This window comes from Stegodyphus dumicola, chromosome 2 (genome assembly GCF_044657685.1).
Source record: "Stegodyphus dumicola isolate Sdum_Otavi_A_Nest chromosome 2, ASM4465768v1".
Taxonomy (NCBI): Eukaryota; Metazoa; Arthropoda; class Arachnida; order Araneae; family Eresidae; genus Stegodyphus; species Stegodyphus dumicola.
Window position 1 is genome coordinate 160357736 of NC_140769.1, and position 19490 is coordinate 160377225.

Here is a 19490-nt window from a genome sequence, read left to right on the forward strand (position 1 = left end):
TATAACTCAAACTAAGCATTTTTTGAAGATGACTACTCTATGCAAAATGGAGATAGACAAAATTTGCCGCAAATTGCATAGCGTAAGTTTAATGTTCAGACAATCTACATTGCACTGGAAAAGCTACTTTTTGGCTTTTCGTAAAAAAATGCCAAAAAGCCAAAGTGTGGGGTTAATTATTTGATAAATGCCTGGCATTCCTAGGTCACATTAATTAATTGAGTTAACGAATGCCAGCGAGGTATGTGGTAGGTGGACTTACAAGGTTATGGGAAAATACTCTTCTTGCTATGTCTGCAAATGGTAAATGAAACTTGAATGTGTTGAGTCAAATGATTGCAGACGAATTTTGTACGAAAGTGGAAGACCTGGAGAAATTGTAGAAGCAGTAGTACAATCAGTTTTTCACATTTCTTGAAAGCAGTGTAAATGAGTGGCAATTTACAATTGACAAATTGATGAACCAGTTTGAAGGTGACTTTTGTCCTTGCCCAAAATCGTTAAGAGAAGTAAAATGTCACCTTGAAGAGTATGGCTATAATATATTGGTAACAGCTGATATCCCCAATATTGCATGTTTCAAGGGTACAAATCTCGAGGTTATTACTGATTCATGGTATCAGGCTAGGTTGCCAGAGGATGAGGAAAGGCTAACAGTTCTTTAAATGGCAACTGCTATTATCATTGAGGATACACGACCTCAAGTGTATTTCATGACATGTTACCTTTCACCAGGTAGATTTTTGGAAGGTGTCATTCCACAACCACTTTTTACAGGTGTTATAGTGATGAGCAAGAAGGAAGGAAATATTGTGAAATAGAGGAAGAAATCAATTTTAATAGCTGACTGCTTACTTCAGCCACGAGATCAAAGTCATCGCACATTTTAAATGTCTTCCATAATTCAACCAAGCCTTAATCCAAGCCTTTTAATCAACAAGCATTTTGTCAAATGCTGTTTGATCATTTTCAATGTGCAAACTATCGTTAGGTACAATTGATTCCACTTAGCATACATTGTGTGATTCTAAAGTCTCTTATCCTGGATCAACATGTGGCTCAGTTGAAGGATCAGCAAAAATTATTAGACCTGTTTGATTTGTTCCTGTGATGTAAAGTCTGAAAACTAAGCTAAGGCAATCTAAAAAACAATATACGGTCAGTATTAGCTTGGTTCATCTGGAGAAAAAACAAGAATGCAAATCTGAGCCTTTTGCAGCTTATAAACTTCCAATACTTAATTCATTCCATCACATTCTAACTGTAAGATCTCCTTTTTAAAGAACAGCACTGCTCAGTGACTTTTTTTTAGGCAAGTAATAGTTATATGAAACTTCATTCTTTCTTTTCCAGATGAATGTAATCCCTCAAAATATTGGAAACCAGCATAACATAATACTTTATATCGAATGAAAACATTTACTGAGAACTTTTTCTTTGTAAATAAAATTTGGTTTCAAACACATTTTCCTTCATTGGTACTTCCGTATTTGCTCTACATAACAAGTAGTAGCCAATAGCATGGTAAAAACATGCATGCTAGATGACCACTGACATGGTACCTTGTTGATATTCAACCTGCTATCACATCATTTTCCTGAAAGCATTCAAATTTCGTTTAACGTTAGCCAATGTAGCAATGAGCGTAGTAGTGTGATTTCCCTTGAAACTTGTGGATCCAACGACCACATACCTCGCTGGTATGATTAATGTGACTTGACATACCAGGCATTCATTAAATACTTTCAGGCATGTGACGTTGATATTCACCACCTTTACGTTAGAACGGCTTTTTTCAGGGAGAGCCAAAAAGAAATCTTTTTTTCATTGGACCTTTCTAGTGTCTGCAGGTTGTCTGAACCTTAATGTGTATCTTGTAGGAAATTTTGTCTATTTTAATTTTACATGAAGTAGTCATCTTTGAAAAATGCTTAGTTTTCGAGTTATAAGTGAAAAACTGAAGAAAGGACAAAATTTTGAGGTTTTTTATGATTTGAATTGGATAGCCTTTGGCGAGGTGGCAAACCTAAAATTTAGAATCAGCACCCCGAAAAACGTACAAAGCTGATGACAGAAAAAACTTCAAGCAACTTGGAAGTCAGTTTCCTGATGATATTGGTCTTAATTTAAATTAGATTACAGGGTTCGTAGGGGTCCTTACAAGTGCTTATAAAGTCCTTATATTTGAAAATAAAATATAAAGGCTCTTATAGGTGCTTATTTTTTGCTTTTAGTGCTTTTTTTTTTTTAATCCTTTGTTTTTAATGAACGCGCATTTTTTCCCCGTACCAAAGCCGAAACTAAATAAACAAATTTTCTTCCTTATATGCAACGTCAATCATACTCCCGGAAATTGCTTTCCCCCTTTCTCAGCATTAACATAACCTATGGTGCACGCGAGAGTACAGACAGGTGCACGTCGTTCTTTTAGTCAAAGAATTGCGAAAACGGTAGAAAATTCCGGTACATTCGGTATTCTTTTCCTCCCACCCAAATACTACACACGTTTGAATTTCTATCAAGATTTTAATAAATTTGCATTCTCGTTCCGCGTGGTCAGTTCATATTCGTGTATTATGATCGTTATGCTTATATTATGAGCATATGTATGAATATTGCTGAAGTATAGATAAACTTCCAAAAATGGGTGTTTTTACACAGATTAGCTTTCTAAGGAATAATATTCGGAATGGCTTAAATAAAAAGAAAGTAATTGAATAGTCAAAATAATTTCATTTTCTTTGCCAGTACATTATACAGTACGGAGGTTGGGAGTTTCTCCGCAAAATCTCTAATATTGAAGCAGCGGACTTTTTTTTTGTCACTGTCCAATCTGGATTGAATAGGACCAAAAGTTTTTGCGGTCTACCCAACCCAAACGAAGATTGATTCTATTCCGGAAATTTAATACAGTCTGTTGAAAATTAGAATCAGAAACACCCCAGATTAGTAAGTCTCTTTCTTTTCCTTTATTTAGTTTTTTCTCCGAATACCGGCTGGTGTTGATTCGGATTGCGTAATATCCCATATGGAAGAATTATGCCGCACGTATTGCGCAATAACGTTTGCGGTATTTTGCATTGGTAATTAATTTTGATGTTCAGTCTGAGATTTGTTTATGAACACTTAAAAGAGTTTTACTGTGCTTTCTAAGCAGAATATTTCTCAGTTCCTTTCGTCTATTTTTATATGATGCAAATATCGAAATGTCAAAATCATCTATTTAGCCTAAATTTAAATCTAAAGAATGGCTACAATCACCCCCACTACTCTTTTTCCAGTTACTATCCGGAAAATTCGGGAATTTCCGAGTATGCTGGTTAATTAAGCTTTTACTGTTAAAGGATGACTGAATGAAGCAATTTCCCGTCTTCTGATTTCAGAAATGTGCCTCTTTTTTACTTAAATTACTTTGCTTGGGATATATGTTAAGGGAAAACTGTTATGCAATGAAAATTTAGAAAATGTTCAAAATTTTGATTTAAGTTAAATTATTTAAATGTTAATATGAGTGGAAAAATAAATTGTATTTGTTATTAGGTGCCGAACGAATACAATTAATATAGCTTATTATTATTTATTTTCTATATTTTCAACTGAAATATCATCATGAAATTTTGTAATAAAGTTTAGTTCTGCATAGTTTTTTTCCCTCTCATTGTAAACTAATTCTGTAAATTGAACTGTCATTTAAAATTAAAAAAAAAAAAGTTAATTGTTTTCCATTCTTGAGGTAATGCTGATTCTCTTAATAAATATTGCATTGCTCATATTTTAAATTACAAGTCTAATTTTTCTTTTAAGGTTATGCAGGTGTGTATAATGTAATTAGACAGGTGCGTATTTTTTTTTTTTTTAATTTGCTTGAAAAGTGCTTATAGGTGCTTATTTTTTTAACTAAAATGTGGCTATGAACCCTGGATTACTTCAGTCAACTAATGATCTGAGGTCTTTAATTGTATCATTATTTACACTCTTAAATGCTCCTTTTTAAATCGATAACATATGTCTCCACTCTTTCAGTTTCCAAAGCACACAAAATTATGGAGGATGTGCAAATTTAGATTTTACTTAAGGACCCAAGTTAAAATGCATAGTTTTCTGTACAGTGAAAAGTACATATAATAACAAATGTCAGATTTGAAATCTGTGTTAGAGTGGTCTGTACTAATTTAATTGTTATTGAATTTATGACTTCGTCTCACTGCACCATTCTTATTTATTAACATCAGATTAAATAAATCACAAACATAGACTTAATCAGAATAATAGCTGTTTAAATGCTCAGTAATTTTCGGGTAGTTTTTCTTTGTCATGCGTTAACATTGGATGATTTTGACTTTGGTGATGTGACTTCTGCTAATTACACAAACTTCAAATTAATCGTCCAGAACTGAATCTTCATGTAGCATGCTAAAATTATTCCCTTGGAGATCACATTTGAACTCGACTAAGTTAATTTTTAGAAGCTTAAAATTAGTGGCATTATTCTTGAAACGAAAGTTCTGGTTTTGTTAGATGATGTCTCCAAACAATCCCTTTTTCTGCATAAATTGCTTCACTTTTGATTTAATGCCGGTCTGTTTTTCTTTGTGCGTGTAGCATGAACCAAATCCTTTTTTGTATTCTTTCTGCAAAGTTTTAGATTTTGATGAAAGATTCAGTATTTCATTTGTTGTAGTGAGTCTTCTTTATGTATAAAAATAACAGTAGAATATCAGTGTTTGGGCTTCTACTTGTTCCTTCAAAGTGTTATAGGCTGTATGTAGCGGAATTTATTGTAATTTTAAGCTCTTCATCTTTGCCTTCAAAATGGGAGAAACATTCTGTAGTAGTACATCCAAGGATGGAATTTAATTTTTCATGCCATACCAAAGAAAATAACTAAGGTTTGCACATGCCCTGTGCAAGTCATGTTAGTTAAAAAAAATCTGTTTAATTGAAAATTTTTTAAATAATTAATAATAAAATTTGCATTTCGCTTTACGTATAACAGGCAGCATATGCTCAGTTATAAAATAGTACAGAGGCTGTTCATAGATTTTTAAACAATTTTCTTTGTATTTACAGAAATATTTTACCGTATATACCCGCGTATAAGTCGAGATATTTCGGACAAAAAAAGACTTCAAAGTGTGGGGGTCGACTTATACGCGGAGCCATAAAAAATTAAAAGAATCTGAAGTTCAAAAATTTCTTTATATAATGCAGTTGTTTTCTTCCCGCACTCAAATTGGACGACTTATCAGATAAGTCACTTACTTGAAGTAATTTCATGACTTAAATTATGTAACGAACTAATCACAGAGTCTCTCTGAAATGATTATAAAATCATTTAAAAAATGTTGTATTAGCAACGAACTAGACGGCACAGAAGATGATTCTGTTTTTGAAAGTGAAAATGATGACGAAGGCTCTAGACAATACAGAGTTCGAGACTGAAAATATATATGATGACGAGCCAATGACGACTGAAGAGTTCTATGAAGTATTTGGTGAATCTGACCATGAATCGGACGTTGAAGGATTTTGATTTTGTTTATTTATCAAGGTATTTTTTATCGTATAGTTTTTTTTTTTCTCAGATGATTTTGAATAAATGTAGTACTCAAAAAAAATTTTTCAAAGTTTCTCGATCTATTTTGGAAAAGGGGGTCGACTTATACGCGGGTTTCTTATTTTCTACGAATTTTTTATGTCGAAGGGGGGGGTCGACTTATACGCGGGTATATACGGTACCTAAAATTTTTGTGTTTTAAATGTTCTGTTTGATAACCCTTTTTCTTCGCTATCTTTCTACATCGTAATTCTGTGCAGAAGTCAACGTGTTAAGCATGTTTTGGAAGTGGTAAATTAAATGATAGAATTTATTGTGAAATAGATTGTATAAATCGGATCTTAATTTCATAATTCTCGTTTTTCCCTCTTTTTTAAATGTTAAAAAGATATGAATCTGTTTTCTTCATCTGTGTGTTTTGAGGCAGCTAGTCTTCACTTGTGTACCAAGGTAAATATTTAACTAATAATCCCTCTGTATTTAATTTGTATAACAAGTAGCAGTTTTCTATGTGTATATTGTTTCTATCTGTAGTGACTGTAGGAAATGTATTATCGACTTATTATTACAAAGGTCTGAAGTATCTGGGTACTGTTAAAGGTTAACTTTTTAGATAATGGTAGATTTTTTTCCCTGATATATCCCACATAAAATGCTTCTGTATTTGGGTCAAAGTTAATCTGAATATGCTACAAGAAATAGAGGTGGCAAGAATCCATGCACATTTTGTAGATTCATTGCTATAAACACTTTTAAAAAGCATTACTCACTACCGTTCTCTGCTGTTATTGCATTATGAGTTTTGATTAATTTGATGCAGTACAAGTGCTATGAATACCTAAAAAATTTTTATCTTTTCATGTAGTGCTCACAAATTATGTTCAAAAAATCTGATAAATTGTTATTGCAATAGCAAGGCAAGTCATAGCATTGTTAAACAAATTAAAACCTGGCAGGCAGCTAGTGAGAAAGGTTTGGAACCTAAATAGGAGTGGACTAAAGTCTGCTCACAGGCCAAGTAAGATTCTTCTAATTACATAATCTGGTCTGTCAAGAAATCCTGAGCAGCAACATTTTTCTTTTTCCTTACCTAATTTGTGTGCATGCATGAACTGGACTAGTGGTTAAGAACTAAGCTGGAAACACTAGATACAGTGAAAGTGAAACTCAATCACTAATATTTTTCTTTCAATTTGAGACATCAAACATAATGAACAAAATAATTTTGATGTTTTTTATTTAGGTAACAAGTAAAACACTTCATATATTTTAAAATAACTTTTAGATTTACACATTATCTAAAAAATAATTAGATGATTATTTAAAAGAAACGTCAAAATAAATAGCTTCAGGACATTATTTCTAGTTGCATGTTGGCATAGATCGAATGAGTCTTATAATAATCTTTATTAATTTTTTCCATTCGTCTAATAAGGTCTTTTTGAAGTCATTTTTGTTAGAAATACAAAGATTTTGTGCAGCAACTTCTGATGCCATAAATTTTCAATGATTTGTTTTAAGTATGTTGATTGTGGAGGACTGTCTTTAGAGCAATTGTACAGTAGCCACAAGTGGGTATTGAGAGCAAAAATGTTTGGGTTATTATCCTGACAGGACTGAAAAGTTTTTGCTGTCCCAAGTTGTTGTGCATTAAGTTTTAAAAGATTGCTTAAGTATACTGATGAATCGTAGATTGTTTATAAACACCTATTATCCAACCCCTGTTGCGGCCATGCACACCCACACCATCACGCTTCCTCCTCCGTGGTTTTTCTTGTATTTGCTGGATTTAGTTCTATATTGGAGTTTTGCCATACTTTAAACCTTTGAAGAAAGCAAATCTGATTAGAATTCATGATCAAAACTTAAGTTCTAATAAGGTAAACATCTCTCTTTTGTAAAGCATAATCTTTTTAAACAATTTTGTTCGCTTACATGGGGCTTGTTCCTTGGATAATTGTGTTTTCTTATGATGATTCGTACAGTTTTATCTCCGGTGCGTGAGACTATAAAAAATTCTAAGGTCCCAATCACATTATGTTTTGACTACACGGTACTTGATGTCGAAAGGGACAGTTCTCAGAACCTGCACATTTCCAGGAAACCCACATAGTTAGGTTACCATTTTCACTTACTACAAAGACTTGGACGCCTAACAGTAATCGAATGTAACTTAGATTGGGGTTGCGTGATCCTTCGGAAGCAGAACTTTGTCTCATTGGTTGATCTCTACCCTCGACAAAGCTCCAGCCAAGACATTTTCAGTGAGGTTTGAAAAAACTCCCACGTAGCCACTACATCGTTTCCATAGCTAGGCGAGACTTCGCTTCCAGTGGGGCTCTTTTTCTGTAAATCCCCCCATTTAAAGTGCTACCGGAATCTCGTTTCTCAAAAAAGTCCCATCTAACAGGGATTGTTGCCAGATGTGATAACCTCTTTAAGATGTGATCATTTTAAAATTATTTTGTGATATTGCTGATGAATTAAATTTTATTGTTTAAGAGCAAAGAACATGATATTTAATAAATCATGACAATTAATTCTATTATTTGTTATATTAGATATTTTAGTTTTTTATTTTACGATATTGCACGTGTACATTTTATGTGCTTGTTTCATTAAGAAATCTGTTTGGAGACGGAGAAAGAATCGCCTTTTTGGGTCGGAGTTAACGGCGTAGTAGCTGAAATTGCAAAGCAATGTGATTGGTCATGGACTCTCTTCTTGGCTGTTGTATTGGCTGGCTGTTTTTTCATAATTTTCTTCTTATGCAATGTGATCAGAATTCCTTTAGGATATTCTTTTTCATAAGTAGATTGTATTAATTCCCATAAACAAATAAAAAAGGCTGATTCCTATTTCTACTGTTAATGCATTTATTTTACTGTTTATGTATTTATCTTTTATTGCGGTAACAAAGATTTTAGGCGGCTGTTTTTATCTCTTCTGCCCATTTTTATTTTCCCCTCCAAGTTCAGACTAAATGTATGTATTGTAAATTACAGCAAATATATATTCTTGAAAATGAAAGTAACGCATTTCTTAAGCATGCTTAATATATTTATAGTAAATTACTCGGCAATTTAGAAAATATTACTGATATGTTAGAAAAAGGTTTTCAGTACTATAAATTCTAGTTTAAAATTATTTTTTTTGGTTATGTTTCTGATAAAATATTTTGTTTGTGACTCTGAAAAACTATGTACTGAAAATACTATTAAACAAATTTCGTAAATAAAGTGACTTGTATAGGATTGCTCATTGTATTTCTTTTGAAGCAAAGACAAAGCTGTCAAATCTCTACATTGATTTTAACTTGCTTTTGTTTGCATTAAGTATGGGCAGAAAACTGGGAACTGGCGATATCTGAATTATGCATTTTAACTGTAATTTAAAAGTGGTAAAATAAACTTTTTGATAATAATCTTATTCTTAAAAAACTGATTGCATATATTTAATGATTATTGAGGAACTCCAAAATTTTATCAAAACTTTCATATCTATTAATTATAAGCACATAGAATAGTTTTTGTACTATGAAATCTGTTTATGTAAAAAGCTTTGACTCCTCATAATTACTAAACTTATTTGTTAAGTAGAACAAGTATATGGGAAATTTATATGTGTGCTGGGAATATTTTGAGAGAGCAAATGAGGATCATATCTTAATGAAAGATGGTAGAGAGCATAGATTTATACCAAAATAATGACATATGTATATACTACAGTACAAAGTCCGAGACCTGAACATTGAATATCCGGAATGATATAAAATCTGGACGTCAATGCCAGCAACAACTTTTTAAAAATTTTATTTATTTTTTGAATGCTTTACGGATTCCACCCCTACGCTTAATAAAATACATGGAGAGTCCCGATTCAATTTGTAGTTTCACTTCGACACTAAATAAAATAACTCTTTATTGAAGAAACAATCATTTTAGCATAAATTTGTATGATTGATAATTTGGATTCTAACCTAAACATTCTACATAGAATACATCTTTAATTTTAAACCTACTAATATTTTATACTTTTGAGGCCAACATGACGAATCATTACTATATTTTGCTTTCATCACTGCATATTTATCAACACATGATAACTTGAGTATTGGCTTATGTAACAGTGCCTAAACAATTTTTTATGTTAGTAATTGAATAATAGAGTATGGTAACCTTTTAGGTTGACATTACGCTTGGCAATGAATGCAGATTTGCAAGAAATGTTGACTAGGAAAAATTTAACAAAAATTTCTTTCCAGATTTTCTTAAATTAAGAATAATTGATTTGTTATTCACATAAACCCAGCGAGAGGGCTCATGGCTGCAATGGGCAGTAGAATTTTTAGAACCCAGAAACTGCATCAGGCGACAAGATATCTAGTGCCGTCCCTCAATAAGCCTTAAGTATATGTGGGAATTTATTTATTCAGGACTCGGATAAGCCTTAAGCATGTGCAAGAAATAGGCATAAGTATAATAAGTAACTAAACAAATGCAAATCAGGCTTAATTGTCTTGGAGCGCAATAGAAACAAGTTAAAATTTAGCGAAGCAACTTATGTTTAGTCGCCAATCTCGTGATACATAGCCAAATGTGTACAGTGAACTAAAGCTAAATTTTATGATCATAGCTGCGAATTTTAATAGTTTTCGGATATCGCAAACTTAAGGTAAAATTTTCAAATTGAAGGATTTTGTAAAGAAATGTGCAGAAGTGGTGTAATAAAGGAAGATGATATAAAAGAAGCTTTTCATTGAGATAACAATGCTTCTCAATTATTTATCAATTAATGGATTGCAAAATCTGTAGTATGGTTCTAGATCCAGAAAATACCGCTACTGATAATAAAAAAAGTGACAGATTTTTCTGAAAACGAAAATATTTCAATTGACAAGTTAGTCAGAATTCTCGATGCAACAGTTACAGGACTTCAGCAATGTAACTGAATAAAAAATTATGTCTGTCTGCAGAATTAAAGGTAAAGTATTATCACAAAAAAGAAGCAACTTAAACAACTTAATTGAAAGAAATGTTTAATGAAGTAAACAAATAAATATCAAGCCTTTTTTTGTGTGTGTGTGCGTGTAAATTTTAATACTCGTTTTTCTTAATTTTGAAGCATTTATGATTTTGATCATAAATGCTTCATTATTTCATAAATTATGATTTCATCTTTTTAATTTTATAATTTCTACAGATTTAAACTAGATATCCATAAAAATCCCAAATTTTTAATCGTCGAACTCCCAACGAGTCCGGATCTCAAACTTTATACTGTATATATATATACACGCATGCATATATATCACACTGATAATCAAAAATTAAAAGATAATGTCAGAAATAAAATGTAGCTGATACTTAAGGAAAAGCTATTAATAGAAATTTGTACAAAAGCATTATTTAACATAAATTAGTGTTTGGCAGTTGATTATTCACAAAATATTGAAAATGAAACCAAATTTATGGAAATTGGAAAATGATGGAAGAATTAAGTCACCTCTGGAAGGAAATTTTTTAATTTGGTGTATAGTCACCTCGCACAGATATGGATACCTCACATCATGATTTCACGAACTTTACCAAAGTATTCATTAAGTCTTTGCAGTTTCTGGACGGTCTTGGAAGGAATTTAGGGTTCTGAAATTTTGTGTACTGTAGCATTTCACACATGCACAATCTGCGGAGTAAAGCTGCGTTCAGACGGGGGCGTAAAGGGCATAAGTGTTTAAAGCCGAGCTCCGTTGCCAAGGCTACCAGTCTGTGCTACGTCACAAAATCTAGTTTAGGGCTCGTGGCATAAGGTATCAAAGTTTTTGCCGAGTTTGGGATAAGCGTCAAACAATCACAGCAAACCTAAAATGAAGCAGCGATCTACAGAAGATTTTGCGGTTACAAAACAAGCAGAGTGAACGCGGAAATCAATCGAGCAGGAAAACAGTGCGGGAAAGTTGTAGACACACCCATGCATGCGCAAACTTAGCTTCTCTCATTGGTCACGGCTTACACCCCGTTATCGCAGGTGTGAACGGTAGTCCCGTATTTTATGCCCTTTACGCCGCCGTCTGAATGCAGCCTAAGGTTACCAATTCATTTGAATGATATCTTCTGTTAGCAAGTATTCTGACATCTCATATGCTCGATGAGGCCAAGCATTATCATCCATTAGCAAAAACTCTGAGCCATCAGTACCCATAAACAGTAACTTAGGGTTCCATTACCTCATCCACATATCTCCGAGCAGTTACAGAACCCTCTTGAAAGATGTGCTGCTCAGTGTGGCTATTTGTTATGATTCTTCCCCAAACCATTAAACCATGGTCGCAAGAACAGGTTATTTCAAGGAAAAGGGAAGGCAAGTTGTGTGCTCCTTCCTTTTTCCAGATAAATTCATCTAGAATCACTGTTCAGACTATATCTGGACTTGTCATTAAATAATACTTGGTCCCGGTTGTCTTAGCTGTATTGAACATGATAAAGGCACCAGTTTAAATGGGCCCGTCTGGAAGCTGGAGTGACAAGGACACAAACCATTGGTTTTCTCACATAGAGTCCAACGTTGTTCAGTAGAAGAATATCTAATTCGAGTTTGCATGGCAGTCTGAAGGTCTAAAACCATCTCTCTTGTAGTCGCTTCACAGTTTCTCCGAGCCGACTGCAGAAAACAGTCTTCTTATGCAGTTTTTACTCTTGGTTGCCCTTGAACAAACTAGTGTATCAACTGATCGAGTGTTTAAAGCATCTCCAAACTCATATACAAATCTTGGACGACCTCCATTTATGTTTGACTTCCCTCGATTATGCCAATTATTTGCCACTTTTGACCTTCTCTTAAATGCCTTTGAGCCATGACTTAAATATTGATCTCTGTCAAAAACTAGATTCACTTTAAACAACACTACAGACCGCAATCCCAACATGCACCCACTGCACGTCACATGTCGGTCACCAAATTTGCATATTTCCGGTACTAACCTTTTTTGTGTTCAGATTTATTTAATTAACATAAATAATTCCTGTATTGGACACTGGTTGAAACATTAACTAAGAGTATATTTTTATCTTTTATTTAACTATAAAATTAAAGATGAGAGCTTCAAAACAGAGCTTAATATTATTGGTAATTAGCTTTAGTCGGATATAAATTTGAAACTTTAATATATCTGTTATTGTATAGGAAAGCTATACATAATGCATATAATTTTCCTAAGTAATTTTTAATGAATAGTTAGAAAGAAATTCCTATTCTGCATGCACACTTCTTTGAAATTTTGCTGTAAAATTTGAAGTAATAAAACTGATGTGGGCAGTGTAAAAGTATAAAGTACAGTAGACAAAATAGAAGTTGTGGGTTTATTGATAAGAAATTTTATGAGTGGTAGATCTGAAATGAATTATAATTTGGTCATTAATTGTACTTAAAATTTATTAAATAAAAATTTTGGTTTCTGTTGTCAGGACTGAATCCAGAAATGTATGCGAGTGTGTACATACATATATATGCACATACACATACATACATTTCTGAATTTGGTCCCAATAACAGAACAGTGTCAAAATTGTTTTTAACTAACTTTTAATGCATTTGTTTTTAGTGTAACTGTTTCTGTGAAAATCATCAGCAGAAATAATTTTACTTTAAACTATTATCACTTTTCCTATTTCATCATCCTATAATAATTATCACTCTAGCAGTTTTATTATAAATTTTTATATACTTAAGTAAAAGCAATGATTTCTGCAACTCTTTGAGATGATCAGTATATGCAGTTTTAGTACATTATTTAGGTTTTTATGTGTGGAATTTTTGTAATCTGTGTAATTATAGTTTTTAAATCATTCATATAGTTTTAATTGTTCTGAATTTTGTAAATTTTTATTAGCTATGCTGTATTTATATTCTATTACGATCAATTTACTGACTGCCTTTTATCCTTCTTTAGTAATCAAGTAATGCATTTTTTGGATGCGAGGAACTTTTTATCAAGGTTAGTACTTTCAATACTCTTAGTAATTCATATTAGAAAAATTAAAATAGGGGCATTTTTATAAATGTTTTCATTCAGTTAATAAATGAGACACTTCTTTCAGAACTGCTGTATAACAATGTTCTGTTTTGAAGATGCTGGTAATGTTAATGCAAGTAGACCACTGCTCACCAAGATAAATCTTCACAACAGTGTCCCAGAATAAAAATGTGTGCCAAGTTTTTAATTTGAAAAAAAGAAATTTTCTGTTTTGAAGATGCTGGTATTTTTAATGCAAGTAGACCACTGCTCACCAAGATAAATCTTCACAACAGTGTCCCAGAATAAAAATGTGCTAAGTTTTTAATTTGGAAAAAGTAATCTTTAAATCCTGACATTTCTGTGGATCACTGCTATGCAAGTATGGTTTTAGTTCACTGCTATGGTTAATAAAGGAAAGGAATGCATTTTCATAAAGATGTCCCAGCATAAAAGTTCCTACATATTTAAGAAGCATGCCTGCTTCTAGGTTGAAAACGTATCCTTGTGAGGAGGCTGGTTTTTTTCGAGCAACCTTGAGGAAATAACAAATAGTGTTGTCTAGTTGCTCGTTTGACAAATAGCACTGTACCTCTATGAAGGTGTCCTTTTCGTTTTATGCAGAGAAAGTTATATGTATGAATATGTAGCAATAAAATATAAGAGCGAGTTTATTGAATTTGATTGAGTTTTATTAAGTCCAAAGCAAATTTTAATGCCCATCAGTATAGGCATAGAATCTCTTAACTGTCAGTGATGGGCCCTCATCAAGTCCAGATGAGATTTTTTTGGATAACTAAATATTTCTAGAACTTATTTTGTTCGTATTTTCTGATGCCATCTGTAGGAATTGCAGCATGTAAAACACATCGGTTGTGTTTTTTGATATTCATTTAAATAATTCCAAATTCATAGAGATTATTTAAAATTAAATGATTTTATATTTCAGAAAAATAAAAGTAGACATTTTAAAATTATCGTATATATTATCACATGAAATTATGAATTTCTTTGTATGATGAGATATAACTTGAATGTCTGCTTGCTTAGAAATTTGTCAGCAGAGTTTTAAAAATTTGCTGTGTGTGCATTTAAACTTACTTCACGTACTGACATAAACATTTCTTGAAAAATCATATGGAAGTCTGCAGATTTCTGTCAGCTTTTTTCCATGTAATTTGCATGTTCTGCATTTCGTTCCTCCTCATCTTCTTTCTCCTTTCTCAGCACACATCTTATTATTTTGTTGTCATTTATTTTGAGAGAGTGAAAGGTACAGACTTGTTTAGATCCATCCGTTCATCCTCATCGAACACTGATCTTCTCCGAACATGTTACTGAACTCAGGATGTCTGACACAAAAGTCGAGCATGTTTTAAAATGCAGAGAATCATTTTCATCTACAGCCAGGATTGTTTTATGTCATCAGTAACATAACATTTACATCTTCTAAGACAAAAGACAAAATATGTTATCTTCCAATGTGAACTGTTTAGTAAAGTCATGGATACTTCTTTCAGATTTCATATCATTAAAGCATAAAATGGGGTTAATAGTTTATAATCTGGGTAATTCATTGGTTGGATAAGGCTTGTTGCATTGGATGGCAGAAACAAAAAACACAGGTATTTTCTAGTCTGTAGATTCAAGCCCTTTACATGGGTTTTGTCCCTCAAATCTAAATTTCAAATTTAGACTTTCAAAAGTGTTATTTTTATTTTACCAGTTAATTGGATGCTGGTTACAAGGGATTTTACTTTATATGTATTTACTCACTTGTGTTTCATATGTAAACACATCACCGTGAGTTGGATGAATTCTTATTGTTAATTGTATATGGTATAGTCAAGAAGTTGCTGGTGCCAATAAACTTGGTAGCTGTTTTAATAGTTTCGTTCCCCCCTCCATCTTATCACTCCTTCAAATATAAGAACTTCTGATTTTTTTTTTTGTTTTATAAAGCTGTTGTTATTGACTTATGAAGCTTTTGGAATTTAAATTTAGTAATTTTCAATTTATTTAATGGAATAATTTTCATTTAGGTATTCTTATTTATTTATTATAGCTGAATGACTCATAAAAGTAGCACTTATAAGGACCACTCATGCTTTTGTTTTGTAGAGTTAAAAAGAATTAAATTTTAATAGAATAAAAAAATGAAGGTGTTATTAAATTAATAGTCATTTTGGTTTATATATTCCTAATTGTAAGTATTGACCCTTTCTTTTGAATGAAAGAAGTTTAGAAAAATATAAGTGATTCATGTATTTTTTAATTCATATTTATCGATTGATGTTCATTTTTATGTTGCTTTTGATTATTGATTTTAATTGAAGATTATAAATCATTAAGAAGATTTTTCAAAGTGTTTTTCTTCTCTTTCCAGTCAAGACCCTCAGGGGAAGAAAATTAGTATTCAGCACTGTGTCTGTGGCCTGCGTCCATTGTTCCTCTGCTAAAACATTTCTTATGACTAAAAGAATAATAACAAGCCTCTTACAATGCCACATAGTTAATTGTCATTTACTGTGACTTACTCATTCTAGTTCCTTGAAATCTTCAGTAGCTCCCTGCTTCTCTGTATCATCACCTCCAGCTAACCTTATGCGCCTGCTCTTCTCTTTAGAAAGTTAATTCTATGGCACTCCCCAATGTGGAAGAAATTGAGTTTATCAAAATTAAGTGGAACAGCTGTTACAGATTCGTATATTTTGTGGATGCCTTTGAAGTTTCTTCTGTGTCTGCAGACGAGTCCTTACTCCGGTGCATATATACTCATGACATTGAACATAACAGCTCTTCGCACGTCAAACTTCGCATTATTTGTTGATCAGCACCAAAAGAAAAAACTCCAATTAGATTCAATGATGAGCGGACTTCAGTGTGGACCTAGTTGTACTCCCAAACTATTCATTAAAAAAAATAAATAAAACTTTTAAAAGATTGAAAACTTTAAAAAATTGATAAAAAACTGAAATAAATATCGCTGGCGGTCTAATTAAACAGATTGAATGGGGGAATGACCGTCCATGACGATTGGACTTGTTTTATTACAATTTTGCTGCTCGAGTGAACTCTTCTTTCTGACCAATCTGACTGGAATTTGAAATGCCTCTCTTCCATTGACCATAACAGTGGAATTTCAGACGTTGTTTTAGTGTCTTGCCTCGCAATAGGTTAATCCATCTTTATTCTGAGAATAAATCTTTCACTTGTCCCCCTTTCAAATGAATTTGCCTCAAAAGAATGATTCCACTGGGGAAAATAATGTGATTAATAAAAAGTGCAATCATGGATCATTTTTCAAATAGCAAGAGGGCATGGCAAAAGCACCGTCTAGGCAAGTGCCTGTTATCATTTTTGTTAAGTGAACTTCCTAGTGACTATGTAATAAAATTTATAAATTACTACAAAATAGAACAATCTTAGCATATTGAAAATATAGTAATTTAAATTTTTTTGGCTTATATAAAATTTTTATTTGAGAATGCGTTTTTATCCAAAAATGTGCTGAATATGTTGTTTTTGTAGGTCTTGCAAGTATTTTTGTCCAAATTAAATATTTCAGAATTTATCTGCTGGCAATAGATCTTTTGCTTTAATATATATATATATGTATTCTATGTATATCATGTGTATAACAAAAGAGTTCATAAATTGTATGTATAGTTACTTGAAAAAAAAAAGTAATGCATTCTAAGAAAATATTAATGTTATGAATTGTTTTCCCAATGTGTGATAACTGAATTTTTCTGATCATTGTCCAGTTGAAATTTCAAATTTTCTTTCCGAGTTCCTCACATTCATTAATAGTAGTATAATAAGAATGTCTAATTCTGATATGTTATAATATGTAGTATGTAAAATATTGCTGTAACATTTTCTTATGCGTAAGAGATATTTGATTTTTGGCCATAGAACTTGATATATTTTTTGATTGAAATACTAGTGTCTTTCAGAAGGGTATCTAATTAATAAATATGGAAATAAAGGAAATATATGAGGATAAATTAAGTCTTACAGATTGATGTTACTTTTAAGTTTAAAAGGTATATAAAACTAATTCAAACATTCATGTGTTCAAGTTATTTTAACAATTCAGTACTCTTTGAGGAGAGTACAATACATGACGCAGTGTCAAATCTCCCATTTATGCATAATTCTTAATCCATGTATATTTTTGATTTTATTTGGTGCCTTGAATTTTAGATATTTAAAATTGCAACTTTGATTGTTAGACATTTGAAATTAATTATCACAAGTAGGAAACTGATTGGAAAAATGTAGTTTTGCTGTGTTATGCATTTTACTAATATTTATATTGATAATATCCATATAATTGTCATGTTGTGCATATATAAATACTGGTTTTGCTTATTTATCTTTTGCAATGTATTCTGGGTCTATTTAAATTAGTGCTAATTTGTTAAAGTAAAGAATAATGAAAAAGTAAGATAGGCTTGTCTCTAAACTTTAGTTTTTAATTCTTAATCTTGGTGTTATTTGCATAATTTGAATGTTTAATTTTATATTTAACTAAATATTTTACAATAAAGTTATCAAAATTGATTTTATTGTATGTAATTTTTGTTTTATGTGCCTATGCCATGCCAGTATGTTAACTTCATCAGAAAGATTCCTTCCCTTTTTCCTTTCATCCATTTGACTTCTGCCAAGTTAATAAATGGCACTTAGCATACATAATATTTGGGTAAAAGAAATGATGGTATGGAAATAAAATTTGATTAGCAGTGTTTGAATCTCTTTTTGAATTCCTGTATAAATAACTAAATTACTATACAAACTCTTTCACTATGTACACATTTGCTGTATTTTAAAGATTTTAGAACAAAAACTTTATTAACAGAAAGGGTTGAGCCCTAAATTTTCTTAAAATAAACTTTTTGGAATGAAATATGAAGTACGCAAATGAAACTCTTGGAGTTTGAGGCTAATTTTTGCATTTTTTGGAATCATTTTAATCAAAATGAACAGATAGCATAAACCAACATTGATAAACACTAAATATGGAATGCTAAATTTTAATTCTGTCCTGAAAATTTAGATTTCTCTTTAAAATAACCAAAACATGATAGTGATGATCTGTATCAGGAGAAATTCTAACATGCATTACGGAATGCTGAATTCTCTCTAGGGAACTGATATTTGAGGTTGTCTAAGAGGATACTGGTGATTCAGGTTACTGAAATTCTGATTGTTGGATTCTTTTTAATGATTGCATCTAATAGAATTCAAAACTAATGTATCCGAAGTTAAAATGCTTAACATCTATTTAAATTACATTCAAAAAAGATTTGAATAATGAAAAAAGTTCAGAAATACTATGATTCAAATGTTGCATCTGTGATATTTGTTATTAATTTTATTCATTTTTAAACAGAATATGCTTCTTATAAAGTTGGAAGTAATAAAAGCTTTTAATACTATTTAAGATACAGCATGTATCTAGTAGATTTGTAACAATACTTTTTTAAATACAAATCCTAATATGCAGAGATTAAATCGTGAACAGTATCAAGATTCAGGATTATTTTTACTTCATTTTCTAAGCTGATTATAGCTATTTAAACATGTTGCCATTACTTTAGAAAAAAGAAAAATTTATAACTCGTGTTGAAATCTGCCATAAACAGATCTGTGTCTAACAGTATCCCTGTTTCTGAATTAGTGTGGCATTGTCCAAGCTTTTGGCAAACAAGCGTGCCGAAACATGCATGTTTTAAAATTCCTGTTTTTAAATATATGATCTCATTTTTCACCAAAAGGAATATTTTCTGGAAGCAAAAACAGCTGTAGATTATAACCCGCTGAGCTTTATAATATTTAAATATATATACATTTTAAATAGTATTCTGCTCTCAGGAATTTAGTCTTGCATTAGGAGGCGCTCTAACATAATAT

At 31.7% G+C, this 19490-nt stretch overlaps 1 protein-coding gene across 2 annotated transcripts in view; it reads left to right on the forward strand.

Annotated features, from left to right (window-relative positions):
* Ythdf (YTH domain-containing family protein) overlaps positions 1–18322 on the forward strand; it is a 68869-nt gene extending 50547 nt beyond the window's left edge. For both annotated transcript variants that reach the window (XM_085811380.1, XM_085811379.1), the window contains exons 5-6: positions 13506–13550; positions 15955–18322. In XM_085811380.1, coding sequence (XP_085667506.1) covers positions 13506–13508 — 3 coding nt within the window. In that variant the 3' untranslated portion in view covers positions 13509–13550; positions 15955–18322. The remainder of the gene's footprint in view (positions 1–13505; positions 13551–15954) is intronic.
* The last annotated feature ends 1168 nt before the right edge of the window (positions 18323–19490 follow it).